The sequence below is a fragment of the Arvicanthis niloticus genome, chromosome 5 (genome assembly GCF_011762505.2).
Source record: "Arvicanthis niloticus isolate mArvNil1 chromosome 5, mArvNil1.pat.X, whole genome shotgun sequence".
Lineage (NCBI taxonomy): Eukaryota > Metazoa > Chordata > Mammalia > Rodentia > Muridae > Arvicanthis > Arvicanthis niloticus.
Window position 1 is genome coordinate 50,402,787 of NC_047662.1, and position 15,388 is coordinate 50,418,174.

The 15,388-nt window shown below is 42.7% G+C and overlaps 1 protein-coding gene across 1 annotated transcript in view; it reads right to left on the minus strand.

Annotated features, from left to right (window-relative positions):
* Positions 1-15,388, minus strand: part of Cachd1 (cache domain containing 1) — a 215,417-nt gene that overhangs the window by 36,648 nt on the left and 163,381 nt on the right. The window contains exons 6-11 of the mRNA XM_034502781.2: positions 15,165-15,309; positions 14,432-14,648; positions 9,835-9,984; positions 6,176-6,409; positions 1,184-1,333; positions 432-555 (exon numbers count right to left, since the gene is read on the minus strand). Of these exons, the coding sequence (XP_034358672.1) occupies positions 432-555; positions 1,184-1,333; positions 6,176-6,409; positions 9,835-9,984; positions 14,432-14,648; positions 15,165-15,309 (1,020 nt within the window). The remainder of the gene's footprint in view (positions 1-431; positions 556-1,183; positions 1,334-6,175; positions 6,410-9,834; positions 9,985-14,431; positions 14,649-15,164; positions 15,310-15,388) is intronic.

The following is a 15,388-nucleotide window of genomic DNA, read 5'->3' on the forward strand; positions in this document are numbered from 1 at the left end:
CAGGACATTGCCTCTAAACAATTTTGAGAGACTTTATATCCCTGTTATATCAAGATTCTGTCTGCTCTTCTTTAAGTTCTTGCTTTCTAATCTAATTTTTATTTATTATTATTGTCTATGTGTTCACATGTGTGTGTGTGTGTGTGGGGGGGGAAGGGTGCCATGCTGCAAGTGTGTAGTTTAGAGGATGACTATGTGGAGATGATTCTTTTGTTCTACTTTTATGTGGTTTCTGGATTGCCAAACCTGCATAGCAAGCACCTGAACCATTTCCTCCGCCCTTGTCTCTTAGGATTATAAAAAACTTCCTCAGAAAACCACTGGTAACAAGATAATTTCTATACTTACCTTACACCCCGTGGAAAACACACGACCTCAACAGGCCCCCTTCTTGGAGAAGATGAAATACTGCATCCCTCACCAATTCTTACCTTAGGATATTTTGCCGAACCAATTCAAACTTGGGGATATTTTCATAATGTATGATGTCAGTATGAAGGGGAGGCTCTGACAGTAAGTAAGGCCTGGTGAGAGACGGATGCATAAGTGTATACCCTGAAATCACAGAACGAGACGCGTTATAAGGAAGATGTAGGAAGATGTTGGTTGTAACAAACGTGCTCATGACTGGTTAAACTGTGGACCATCTGGGACAGCTGCCAGTGCTTAGAACCCATGTATATACCTTAGCAGCCCAATAAAACTCACCCTGTTTTATGTGAGCTCTCATAAAACTCCTGAAGCGTTGAAAGAGGTCTTAGATTACTGAACATTTGTCTAATTGAGGCTATTTAGGGGGTATTTGTTTTTCTGGTTTTCATTTTATTGAATGTTCTAATCTGCTATATATAAAACCTTCCTGCCAGGGAATCTAAAGATAAGGATACTAACAAAAAGCCATCTAAGCCTCGTACTATGCGTTATTCACCCCCAAGTCTAACTAACTTCTTGATGTTCTAAAAACCAACAATCTTACAACACAGCATAGCATGACCTCATGGTTTGTGACTTCACTTGGCCATCTCTATGATACATTTCCACTGCCAGAGTGATCCTGGTGACATAAGTTCTTTGAGAACTCTCTTTATTCCACTTCATTTATTAATACAAGAATATCCACCCATTGCTTTCTTTAAGTTGCAAATAAACGTGTTATTTCTTATGATTAACTCTTTATAGTTACCTTTGTCATCGATGAGAAAAGTGTAGGAAGCTAAAGAGTCTTGGTAATATGTCACATCTTCAAGAATGTAAGCCAGATTCACGTCCACACCTACGATTCCCAGGAGAAGGTTTCCAAAGTAACAGGGTTTACTCACAGTCATTATCAAACCTGTGGGTTAAAAAGAGAATCAAGGACCAGCACAGGAAGTCTGGACAAAGGTTGGATCTGGGCTCTTGTGAATCATGAAGGTTACTAACACTGGAAAAAGTTTTCTGTGGTCCAGGCCCTAAGCACTGCCCTTGCAGACTGCATGGAAAGTGAGACAATGGAAGAGAGGAGGGTCCTTTGGAAGGTCAAATATTGCAGTTAATTTAAACATGGGTGATTCCCCACTACTTTCCTATGTAAGCCACGCTGCTTAGAATCAATAGAAAATATTGCAGTGCCTAATACATCAGGTAATGTGGAGAGATTCAGCTGTACAGCTCTGGATAAGGAGTCTGAAAACAATGTGTGTTGCATTCCAGTTGTACTGGATTATACATATGACACTCAACATAAGATCCTTTTGCCAATGCTCACAGGACCCAGAGCAAAGGAACCACTTTACTTATTTCTAGGGGATGCTGAGCTAAAGTAGGGATTCATAAAGGATCCAGCCATTACAACTCATTAACATATCTTTTCAAAAAACCCCAAGACAGAGAGGGGGAAAGTTAGAAAGGTGCAAGTCCTGATCACACAGAACCCTAAGTAGCTGAAGGAAACTCAAATGTCCATAGGAATGCATCTCTAGCCACGAAGGCCAGTCCCACACTGTCTTAGGGACCTACTCTCTTGTACTCCTCTTCTGAAAGCAATTTTTCAAAATATACAGATTACACTTCTCTCACACACCACAGGAGACAACAGGAGAACTGGAAAGGGAAAGACAGACAAGAGGAAACTGCAGGGACAAAGCTGTGGTGTGGGGACTCTATGGCTCTAAGAAGAGCACCAGACCCTCTTGCCTCCACTGTAAGGCAGGGAAAGCCCTGCCACCTTCCTGGATGCAGATGTGTTTTCCTGAAGCCAAGACAAAGCAATCTCTCCAATCTCTAACCATGTTGCAATCTGGGGGCTTTTAAATAAATCTCAAAACATAAAAACGACATGCTTTTCTCTGTCTTGTAGTTTCTTTCTTTCTTTCTTTCTTTCTTTCTTTCTTTCTTTCTTTCTTTCTTTCTTTCTTTCTTTCTTTTTTTTTCCCCCCCCCGAGACAGGGTTTCTCTGTGTAGCCCTGGCTGTTCTGGAACTCACTCTGTAGACCAGGCTGGCCTCGAACTCAGAAATCCGCCTGCCCCTGCCTCCCAAGTGCTGGGATTAAAGTCGTGCGCCGCCACCACCACCCGGCTGTCTTGTAGTTTCTTGTACCTGGTGGCATGTTCCCTTGTAGAACACCTTGGGGAAGGATTTGGACACTCTTATTTTTTTTTTAAAGATTTATTTATTTTATGAATATGAGTATACTGTCGCTAACTTCAGACACACCAGAAGAGGGCATTGAATCCCAATACAGATGGTTGTGAGCCACCATGTGGTTGCTGGGAGTTAAACTCAGGACCTCTGGAAGAACAGTCAGCATGCTTAACAGTTGAGTCATCTCTCCAGCCCACATTTGGACACTCTTAAATATGTCTACAAAGAATGGACTTCCAAATAGAGAACTGCAGATGGTGACAATACTCTAGGTGTGTTGAATTGGTGTGGTTGCAGAAACCAACCAAATGTATCCCTTAGCAGAAGGAGACATCCCTGGAAAAGTTTGTAAAATAGAGGGATTGGATTGGAGGCGGGGTGTGTGTGTGTGTGTGGGGGGGGGGGGGAATCTCATCTAACCTTTAAAGTGCCCTCTATTCAGATTCAGTTCTTATTTAAAATGTTTCTTATCATCTGTTTGAAAACAGCAGATACTGATGATGGTGTTAACTGCTCATCCTGCAGGAGGTTTGTGTTTAGGTCTTCCTGGATGAATGGCTGTGTATGGCATACACAGTGTTGTGCGAAGCAGAATAAAGACAAAGGTCCCAATGTAGGCCACATCTCCCTGGGGTTTTGTCTGAGATTAAAATCACTTTCATAGACGAGTAAAGTACAATAGCAAAGTACAATAGCGGTGCTCCATGACCAAGATGCAAACAGTCCAACCTCTTCTGGCTATGACAAAAAGAACTGAAAAATGAGCCTTAGACTTATTTTTTCATTATCAGCTTGCACAGGAGACTCTTTGTACTGTAAATTAACTAATTACCAATCAATTGATTTGCATGTGCATGTGCCCATATATGCATGTACATGTTTGTATTTGTACATGTGTGTACACAGGCACTCACTCAGATGCCAAAGGTCAATGCCAGGTGTCTTTCTCAGTTGCACAATAGAGGTAGGGTCTCTCACTGAATCAGGCATTCACTGATTCAGCTAGACTAGCTGGCAGGGAGCCCCTGTGGTCTGCCTCTTTCTGCTCATGTCAGCACCAGGATTACAGATGTGACTCCACATTCCTGGCATTTTACATGGGCTCTCAGGGAATCTGGACTCAGATAAGCTCCTTACTGGGTCATTTCCCCAGCGTCTGGACAAAAGGAACTTGACCCTAATGTGAAAAATAAAGTATGTTGAGCTATAGTCACACTCACAAAATCTCCCAACACTGCCCTCTCTACTTGAACCTCAAACATACAGGTAAGTTTTGTTTTAAAGAAGTCCATGTTCAAAGAAAAAAAAAAAAAAAAAAGTCCATGTTCAGCAAGTATATGTGCATACTGCATTCCCACACACAGATCATGACTCATCAAATGATATTTAATTTAAAGTGAGTTAGCATCTACATTGATTTCTCTGCATTCAAGTTCTCAAGTTATGGAGCCAGAGGATGTGTCACGTAATAAGTTCTAAGAACAGAAAACACGATAGAAGGGGCATCCTGGCACAGAAATTAAACAGATGTGTCAACTACTCACTGAAATCCACTGTACAGGATTCCTGAAATGAGACCTGCAGACTAACAGTTGGAAAACACCAACAAGCAGGTAACTCTACTTTCTCATGTAAGGTGTAAATTTTAGGAAGAGCCCCACTCTTCCATCTCTTATCCTGCTGGGTTCCTAAAAGGGCTGCATTTCTATATCTGCCTTTATACCTTTTACACAGTATTCATAGGACTTCTTGATCAGTTTCTTATCAGCAAAATCTTAATGACAGGGCTGTGTACATTCCCCCTGACTGTGTGGTACAGCACTTGGCTGGCACTAATAGATTTAAAAAAAAAAAAAAAAAAAAAAAAAAAAAAAAAAGACACGTCTGTTTAAGTCATGGGACTATTATTACCAAGAGAAATAGTTTAGACTGAAGAAGGCAGGAGTTCCACAACTACACACATCTGTGAACCCAGGAAGAAAGGAAAAGATAAAACCAGCAGCTGTTACACCTCTTTATATAAAAGGAATATGTTGGGCCAGGGAGAAGGCCCAGGCAGCAAAATGATGGCCCCATGAGCATTAGGATCTAACTGTGGGTCCTCAGCACACATGGAAAGAAGCCGAGTGCCATGGCATGTGCCGGCATGGCAGACTTCGGAGCCTGCTGGACAGCCAGTCTAGACATCATTGGTCAACTCCAGGTTCAGTGAGAGAGTGAGAAAAAAGGTGGAGAGCAACTGAGGAGGAAGGTACCTAAGACATACGTTTTTGATGTACGTATGGCACACGCCAAGTGTGTACACCCTACACACGTGCACACACACAGACATGTATGCACGAAAAAACAACAAATCAAGAAAAGGCTTCTAGAAAACACTTCTGTACCCTTGCTGCCTTTTAAGTGAGTTTTCTTGGAAGGACAACAACTTCATGGAGGAAGGCTAAGTAAGAAAGTGAAGATTAAATTGGGCGTGGTAGCACAGGCCTTTAATCCTAGCACTGGGGAAGCAGAGGCAGATGGATCCCTGAGTCTGAAGCCAGCCTGGCTTACAAACTGACTTCCAGGACAGCCAGGGGATTACACAGAGAAACCCTGTCTTAAGATGGCAGAAGAAGAACAGGAGAAGGAGGAGGAGGAAGAATAGGGAAAGGAGGAGTAGAAGGAAGAAGAGGAAGAAGAGATGGTACTGGAGAGATGGCTCAATGGTTAAAAGTACTTGTTCATGCAGAGGACCAGGCATGACTCCCAGCACCCACATATTGATTCAAAAGAGTTCATCACTCTAGTTCCAGGATACACATGCTTTAGACACATACATGAGCAAAATACACCTACATATCAAAATTTAAATATCTAATAAACATTGAAAAAAATAAAATGAAGATTTAAAAAAAAAAAGATTCTATTTTCCTGAGAACTGACCTACCATTGGCCAGGCATTTGTATAGACACTATATGTGCTACTTTGAGAGAAAGTAGTTCCCTTTCCCAGGTCAGGTGACTGAATCACATGACAGTTAAAGCAGTTGCTCAACATTCTGTCCTGGGTACTTGTGGCATCAGGATGATGGTGATAACAGCCAAGGCAAACAAGCAGTGATTATAGATAGATGGGTGGTATGCCAACCATTGGTCGTATGTACGTACGTATGTATGTATACATCTTAATATGTTAATACTCATTAATATCCATATAGGTGTATGAAGTAATCCTAAAAAATTCATAGATTTTTTATTCCTCTTAGCAGATGATCAAATGGAGAATTAATGTGATAAAGACTTAAGAAGTGTGAGATCCAAGAACACAGTGGGGCCAATCTTCGCGTTTCCCTGTGCACTGTGACACAAAGCCACCAGCTGAAGCCACTTGACTGTGGGTGCTTCCTCATGAAGCTGCTTCACAAACCAAGGAGGAAAGAGCACTGGGTTTGTGCTTTAGAGCACAGCAGGTTAGGTGGCAGACATGAGGGAATGAACAGGGAGGGGCAGCTTCTCTGTTTGCTCATTCCTTTCCTCTTCCACACAGTGGGACATTTTCCCTAGACTTACCATCTCCCATCTCATCAGAGAAGGGGAGGCTGAAGACAGCCTCATCAATCATCCGATTGGGAAGGTTAGTGTAGAACCTGCCGACTGTGGTCTCCAGGTTGCTCAGCTGGTTCAGCACCATCATGCTGCCCTTAATCACAGGCAAGGCTGTCCGGTCTGGGATTCCATACTTCCCAGAGTTCTGTTCAGCCAGGTCCCTGAGGAATGCCAACTCCTTCAAACCAGTCAACCCGTCTACAATCAAAAACATGGAAGAAGCTTGGTTATCTCCAGGCAGCAGTTTGTCATTTAGATACACTATGGATACAAACGAGGTCTTATACTGAGTGTGGTGGTGCATGTCTTTAATCCCAGCACTCAGGGGGTGGGCAGTCTGGTCTATTTGGTAAATTCAGCCAGAGCTATATAGCGAGACCCTGTGTTAAACAAACAAAACAAAAACTCAAAACAAATAGACGAAGACTTGCAGCATCCAAGGGGTCTCTATACAGATAATACAGATAACAGGATGATACCAGTTCCCACTGTAAGCCAAAAAATGGAATAGCTCCAGTCAAAAGCACAAAGGGATTCTTCAAAAGGCTGTGATGAAAAACACATGGGGCATGAAGGATGTGCTCTTCCTAAACATTTAATTGTAAGATTTAAATTCTTTGCTGCGCTTAATATCTGAAAGCAAAAGTAATAGTTAACAGGTCTGCATTTAATTTAAAGGAGTGGATGAACTTTGGAGAGTTTTAAAGAACTCCACCATTTTGTTCCTTGCGTCTTCGCCTGTAAAACCACTTGCCAAAAACCCAGGAAACCAAATGAAAGAATTACGGTCTGCATTTAGCAAGGCTTCTAAACCCTCATCTTCCAGCTCATTTTAATTACAAATGTCTTTATGCTTGATATTGTTAGGATAATACTAAATTCGATTTATTTTAATTTGTATTTTTTTATATTTATGAGGTATTGAAAACTTTGTAAAAAGATTTAACCATAGTGAGATGTATTGTTCTACCACATCTGTACTCCATAGCACAAAAATAAATTCAATAAACCTTTTTTTAAAAAGTTTGCTATTGTTGGCGTATAGTCAAAAGGATTAGTAACTGATCTCACATGGGTACACCACTGTAAACAAGTTCAAGTGCTTTCAGTTGTTAGTGAGACTACCATTACACTTCCAAAAGATTTTTGTCTCAGCCTTGAAGATTTCAACAGCAAACTATGAGCTATTCATATTCTGTAAAGAACCTGAAGATTTCAAAGATCACGAGCCATATATAGTTTTTCCTCTATGCAGCAAGCCTTTTTCTAACATCAAGAATTCATTTCTATTTTGCTAAATTTAATGTATCATCTATCATCATTTTTTTTTTTTTTTTTTTTTTTTTTTTGAGACTGGGTCTTTACTGTGTAACTCTGGCTGGCCTAAAATTTGCTATGCAGACAATTCTGGCTTTGAAGTCAGAGAGGTCTCTGCCTCTGCCTCCTGAGTGCTGGGATTAGAGACATGTGCCACTATGATTCACTTACTTCTGTTTTAAGATATTTTTATCCAGATAAAACCAAATTTCATGCTACTTCTTCAACGCTAAAGGAAAGAAATAAAATCCTTGGGATAAGTCATTTGAGAATCAGATGATCAGTCCCTTGCTCAGCAAGAGCTAAGATTGGTGAGGGGTCTGTTTTAGAGTAAAAGACATGACTGAGTTTTGACCTCATCTCAAGAAACACTCACAGAGGCAAAATGATGAAGGGATTCAGGCAATAAATATATTTCCTTTTCTCAACATTGCTTGGCTCTCAAAATGTTAATCAGTGACAACATTTGCTAGGTTCAGCAGAACAGTGTGGGATGGAGGGCTAGCTTATTGACACTGCCATTTTTTGGATGCTCCATGGCAAACTAGTAAATATACTAGATTGTAAATCCACCAAGATAGGCATGCTAGACACCACTGTTCTCAGAATCCTCTCTGTTGTGTGCTCACAAATGAAAAATGCCAAAAGTTGTTTTGTGAAGTGAACTGAAAGATAGTGTGAGACAGACAGAGACATCAGAATGTTTTAGCTTCCTTTCCAAACTGCTGGCTTGTCCACCAACATCAACCCTAGGTAAGCTGTCTAGCTATTCCACCAAGAGTCAATAGCCACGAAAAACCAATAACCTTCCAGAGATTTTTTGTTTTGTTTTTATTTTTTGAGACAGAGTTTCTCTGTGTAACAAGCCCTGACTATCCTGGACTTAAGGACTCACTTTGTAGACCAGGCTGGCCTCGAACTCACAAAAATTCACCTGCCTCTGCCTCCCAAGTGCAGGGATAAAAGGCATGTGCCACCACGCCTAGAGCTTCCAGAGATTTCCATACCACAACTTCTAAATCATCTTCAAAGTTTCCAGCTTTCAGCTTCCCCTGAAAGTCTGATGACTAAACTTTCTCTAAGTTGTGAACTTCCTTTTTTTATATTTTTCCAGTCACTCTGACCGTTGTGTCTACCTCATCAAAATCTCTCAGAAAATCCAGCTCTTTCAAACTTTCACCCATCTGAAATCAAAAGCCTTGGGGAGACCAGGGTGAGAAAAATGGTAAATGGTAAGTTACACACACACACACACACACATTCATATTCATTCTCTCTCTCTCTCATACACACTCACACACAGTAAGTTCTTTCAACATCTCGGGGTGGCCCTGCTTCATTATCTGAACTCCTGGAGGACCTAGAGAGGGTTAGTGTCTGCTCCAGTGAATGGCAGACAGAGATGAATTAGCAGTGTCAGGATGTGATCGGAAGATGAAACTGAGAAACTGAAGTGATAAGGATGGGTGAATGGGGGTTACCACATGTCTTAAAGTGTGGAATTGCCAGAGGTACAGCAAATGTATCCAAGACTCTGATAGAAGACTTTGTGCCCAGGCAGATGATACCAGGGACTTTAACTTAGTGCCTGTCTCACTCAAGAAGCGATTACTTCTCCTGGGAAGACATAAAATTGAGGCCTAAAGAGATGAAGAACCTTGCCATCAGCCCACTGATGGTAGATGTTCAATGCCTTTGGCCACTGGATGATAGACTGGCACTCCCTCAGGGAGGTTCATAAGGCAGTAGGTCCAGAGTCACTCCAGAGTAACAGATTCCTGGGTCTTTCCTAATAGGGTCTGAGTGAGAATCTGAGGATAATAGCTAGAATTTGCATTTTGGGGGCATTCTCCATATTAATTCTTAGCAGTAGCAAACTGATGATTGTTGTTCTTAAACCAGTGAGGGGTGGGGTGCACAGAGCTCCTAAGTGGAATGGGCTACAGGATGCAGTAAACGTTGTCTCTCAGCCATGAGGGATGACAACACCCAAGCACTGGGGCTGTGGCTCTGAGGGAAAAGATGCACTGAAGAAAGAGCCATATATTAATAGGTGTAGTGACACCATACCACACAGAGGTAGACAGCAGTGTTGTCCACACACTAAAGGTCAGGTGGGTCTCAGAAAGATAAGGTAAATTTTCTAAATACGCCTACCAACATTCAATAGTGAAACCAGCATGCTTCCAGGGTTTGCTGGGGACACGACAGCTACATGAGAGCCAGGGCACGGGTCCCTTTTCCTTAAGCAGCTCCTGCTTAGAGGAAACTTTCATCTGAAAGGAGAATCTTGAAACAGTGCCTACCGTTCATGAGGGCGTAGGTAAGAATCATGACGGAGTTGTTCAGAAAGCCATTTTCTTCATTGATGACACGGAGAGTCGCCTTTTTATCTTCTTCTGAGGAGTCCTTTGATGTGATACCCGCTGACAGGTAAATGATGACCATGTCTGTGTCTAAACAAAAATACACAAACTGGGGTTACATTCAGATTCTGGTTGAAGGTAGCTGTGTAGTTCTCTGTTCTGTTTTCTCCTAATGTCCCCAACCAGAGGACCTGCCTGACCCTGTGTCCTGTGCCTTTTCCCATGTGATGGATTTCCTAGCTTTCATCTTGCTAATTCCTCTTCCCTCCTGTTCCTCACTTTCTGGACAGCAAGGCTTCACTTCTCCAGTGCAAACACGCTCCTGACACATTTACCAGATGAAAGACGACGATTTCCTCCAGGCGCCCATGCTGTGTTCCTTTAAGCCAGTCTAAAAGGAAATCTCCCCAGCTTCTGAGAAGAGGATTTGGTTTATCCTTTCTTCAGTTATATAGGGACTATTAACCAGAGTCACACTTTGAGGGGACTTGGTTTTAAGGTATAGGTCTTTTAGGTCTCTGCAGACACTCAAAGTGACTTGCCGGACCCCAACTACTGCCAAATACATTTTGATTTTGGAAGCTTGTCAGTGTAACAGAGCAAAATTATGGATGTAGAAGGACCATACAGTGCTCCAAAACTGCTACTGTAGGCTTAGTGTCAGGGCCAGGCAGGCAAAGGTCATAACCTCTTCCCATGTACATATGAGAAAATGGGATCGACGCCAGTACCAACTTCACAAGGCTGGTAGGAGGAATGGCTGATCACCTGAAAACAGATAGGTAAACAAAGTCTGATGGCACAATGAGGAAGGTAAACAAGAAGCGCCTCAATACACATCTATGTGTGCATTCCTTCCATTGGCCCAAAGACAACTTGTGGTCGTAATTCAAACCACGTTCCAAATCAGGCCAGTGGGTAAGTGAGAAGCAATTGTAACCCAGTGAGAAGACCTTCTCCAAAGTGGACGGGCCCTGGAGTCAAAGTGAGATGGCCCATCAGGTAAAACGGATTTCAAGGGTAACACTTCAAAGCGCCATGTGCTCCAGTATAATTAAGTCCCAGTGCTGGCAAATGCAGGTGGCTCTTTACTGGTTAGCCAGCCTGGTTAAGAGGGCAAGCTCTAAGCTCACTTGTAGATAGCTTCTTGGTTAGGGAGTTGCTATCTGTTTTCCCCCTTTCATTGCTACAACTCTGGCTCAAGCCTGTGCTGGCCCTGTGCATGCTATCACAGCCTCTGTGAGTTCATATGTCAACCCTGTTGTGTCTGGAAGACACTGTATCCTTGGTGGGATCCATCTTCTCTGGCTCTTACAATATTTCTGCCTCCTTTTCCACAGAGCTCACTGAGGGGAGGGCACTGGCCTGAATCCCAGCGTAGAGGGGTCACTTAACTGTTTTATTAAGTTTGATCTGACTTGGCTTTTTGTTCAGTGGGACCCGAGTCACCCACTTGTGGGAATTTATAATATTAGTAAAATTAGAGGTGTTTAGATTTAGAGATCTGGGGCGAAGCAGGTCATAGCACCTAAATTGACAGAAAAAATTACTGCGAAGACTCTACTCAGGGATTGTCTCTTTAAGGACACCACCAGCAGGTTTTGGAATCAATATTAGAGGAAAAGCAACTCAAATTTGAGCCCTGACCTTATAATCAGATCTTCCAAACAATCATACATAAACAAATGCAAAGGAAACATGGTGTATGTCATTAATATTAATAGTATTCCTTTCAGATCTACCAAGGCCAGGGGTGGGGGTAGGGGGTGGGGAAGAACTCCACTTTGGATAAAAGTTTTAGCTTCTAATTGGTACAAGATTAGTGCAAAGCTACATAAACTGGTAAAGCCTGGCTCCTGTTTATCCGGACTTGATGTGGGCAGATGGTCCCCTTCCGCCAACAGGCAATTCTTACAGTAATCCTACAGGGATCTCACCCTAAGTGAGCAGGGGCTAGGGGTGTCATCAGGGATGGGTCAGGATAATGACAGTTAATGTCACTGGAACAGTTATAAATCAATCCTGGGTCTTTTTGTCATACGTCATTCCAAATAAGGCCACTTACGGGCATCCCAATCAATCTTCCCATGATTACAAGGTCAGAAAAGGTTTGGAGTTGAAATCAAAGCTCCAAATACTTAATCACTAGGCTATACTGTTTGGGATATCACAAAACCTGTCACTGTGATCTCGACAGTGGACATTCCTGGAGCCTTGCCCTATACAAACCAAGTTGGGCTCTTCTCAACTGCCAATAGAGACCATGCAGTGAGGGACTGCAAGCTAAAACCTTTTGAAATATCTTGTTTGACCTAAAAGAAAAAAAGCTCCGTGCATTTTGGAACCCAGGTTTTTAGAACCTGCCCAGGTTTTTGATGGCCTGTCTTCCTGTCATGGTTTTGTTTGCCAACATAAGAAATCAAACACAAAACAAACAAAAGCAAGGAGAAATGCCTCTTATGAGAGCAGGCTTTCTGCCAATGAGCATGACAGGAAGGTCCGTGAAATGAGGTTTAATAAAGTTTTAAAGTAGGAAGGACGTTAACATTTGAAAATCCAGACAACACAGAAGAAATCTAGATCTCTGTCTGCCTTCTCTTGAATCAGAGGATACAGTTATGCTCTCGATGCCTGTCCTGGTGAAGCAAGCTCTTCCATCATCCCCACACCTGCAAGGGATGTCCAATCCCATTGCTCTAGTTGCCTAGGCACCACAGGCATCTGGGTTTACTACAGTTAGCCTAACATTTCTCTCTTGTATGTGAACAAGATAGCAATCAAAACTGGACAGGAAATTTTAATGACGGGTTGATAACTAGAGTGGGGGACAGAGAACACTGCAGGTGAGGGACTATGACAAACTAGCTGTCCTAATTGGCTTTTGTTGCTGTGGGTAATGTGATCAGCCCTGGGAGGAAAGGGGCCCTTACAGCAGGGACTCAGGACAGGAACTCGGAGGCAGGAACTAAACCCAAGGAGGAATATGGCTTACTGGCTGACTTGTTCCATCTGTTTTAAAAAATATACTCCAGGACCACTTGCCCGAGGGTGGGGACCCACAGAAGGCTAAACTCTCCTACATCAATTTTTTTTTTTTAAAGACAGGGTTTCTCTATATAGCCTTGGCTGTCCTGGAACTCACTTGGTAGACCAGGCTGGCCTCAAACTCAGAAATCCGCCTGCCTCTGCCTCCCAAGTGCTGGGATTAAAGACATGCGCCACCACTGCCCGGCTCCTACATCAATTTTTAACTAAGAGAATGCCCATTGACATAAATAGGTCAATGTGATGGTGGTAACTCCCTAAGGTACTCTCTTCCGAGATGAGTCTAGTTTAGGCCAAGCTGACAAACACTAACTGGTAAACTAACCAATCTCACTGGAACACTCATAAGGTAAGCATGGACCACTGGCATCACCGAACTGTGGGCAGCTGAACATTAAAGTCCATAACATTGGCTGGTGTGTGTGGATGGTGCTCACTTGAGCTGGAAGGCAAGAGTCTGAGATGATGCAGCCAATGTCTCCATAGTTGTTCATTTCCCTGTCTGCTTGGGCCTAAGCTATAACATGCTTCTAAGGATGGAATATGGCAAAGATAAACCAATGTGGCATCTATCATGGCAAGTTATATTTGTTGCAGCCTCTTGGTCAGCCAGAGCACCAGGCACGATGCTTGACAACTATCACCACTGTCTGACTGTAAGTCTTTAGATACAGGTACACAGAACGGCTTGAAAGAATGTAAAAAATACATTCTTTAAATTTATTTTGATAGGATATATTAAACTGGGCAATACCAGTAAGGCAGAGGCATCCTTGCTAACACCAAGGATGTAGAGCTGGAGGCCAGGCTGTGCTGCATAGTGAGACCCTATTTTAAAAAAAACAAAAAACAAACAAACAAACAAACAAAAAACAAAAGAAAAGAAAAAAGAAAGCAAAACTCAAATATGCAAACAGGATGAATTAATTTTTTTAAATAAAGAAAAACGGCTACAGATTTTCGAGGATAAAGGGAAATTAAAAAAATCCTTTGAGAAGTTTCATAGCAGAGTCCTATTTCAACCACCCCTTCCTTTAGCATGCATCCTCATTCCAGAGTTCTCTCTAATAGAGGAAAATTAAATCAGACTGTCTTTGTACATGGGAAGGGTGTGCTTGCTTAAATGACAGCTGGTTAGGAGAGGGAGGGCATCAAGGCCGAGAATTCCCAATAACCTCCTTGGGTGCACAAGAGCACTGAACTGTCCCAAGCCCATGGGAGGCAAAGCCACCAATTAACACTACAGAGGATGTGGCTATTACCTTGGGAAATGAGGGAGGATGTGTTCTTAATAAAGGGGCAAGAAGAGGAGGCTCTGGGAGCCTGGAAGTCCCGCAGACTGACCACGGCAGAATGGAAAAGATGAGAACACCTCATTAGATAGCTGCGAAGATGGCGGAGAATGATTTTATCCAAAATTAACTGTAAACTTTCCCCTCTAGTTTCGAACCTAGTTGGTGACATCGTGGCCGTCTCTCATGAGTGCACCTACTTGCTTGGAACCGAGTGTTGTTGCTGGTGCTTCGAATCAACTGGAACGCCCTGTGAAACCCTACTGCATGCTGGGTGGGGCTGTCAGAGGGCTTGACGCTGCTAACAAATGTGGACATTTTCCTTTTTGTCTCACTGGTGGCCGGAGACAGGTACGTCTTATAGCACTGGTCCAATGAACAGGTCCTGACGGCATCTGCCACAGTCAACACAGAAATCTGGAGGACACAAAAATACCCTTTTTCTTTACTGTTTGTATTTTTAAACAAAAATCCTCAAACAAATATTTTTCTGTTTGTGTTTTGTTTTGTTTTTGAGGGTGAATTTTCCTCATGTTACGCAAGTTGACCCCAAACTTGTAGGCTCAAATAGTTAGTCCTCCTGCCTCAGTCACAATGCCCAGGCTTGAATGTTCAGGTAACAGGAGAGCTCAGGGAGAAGGCCCGTAGAACAGGTTCTGAGCTTAAAAATAAATGTCTGCAGTCATCAACCCGTCAAATTTGAAAAGAAATTGTACAGAAGAGGACCTGGGACTTTGGGCTTCGAGCCAATATGCAGTAGCAATACAGCGTTTACATATACATACAAAAGAAAGCACAAAAGCTCATCCCTAAATTCATGCAGAAAAGAAATCTGGGCAAAAGCTGCCCATCTTGGTTTTTAAACTAAAGATCAGAGTGAGGGTATGGTATGGTCAGCTTTCATGCCCCAAGAGTCACTGGGATAATAGTCACCTTGTCATGTTCATCAATGGCACTGAGGATGACCTGAGCGGCGTCCTTGGCAATCTGGAGCTGGGTATCCGTGACTGAGGCCCCGTGGTCCAGGATCACAACTATGTGCTTGGACTGTGGCCGGACGGTAGAGACATAGATGGGCCTAGAAAAAGGAAAAAGGTCTCAACACAGTTGTGAACAGATGCATGGGTGCACTAGTGTGTGTGTGTGTGTGTGTGTGT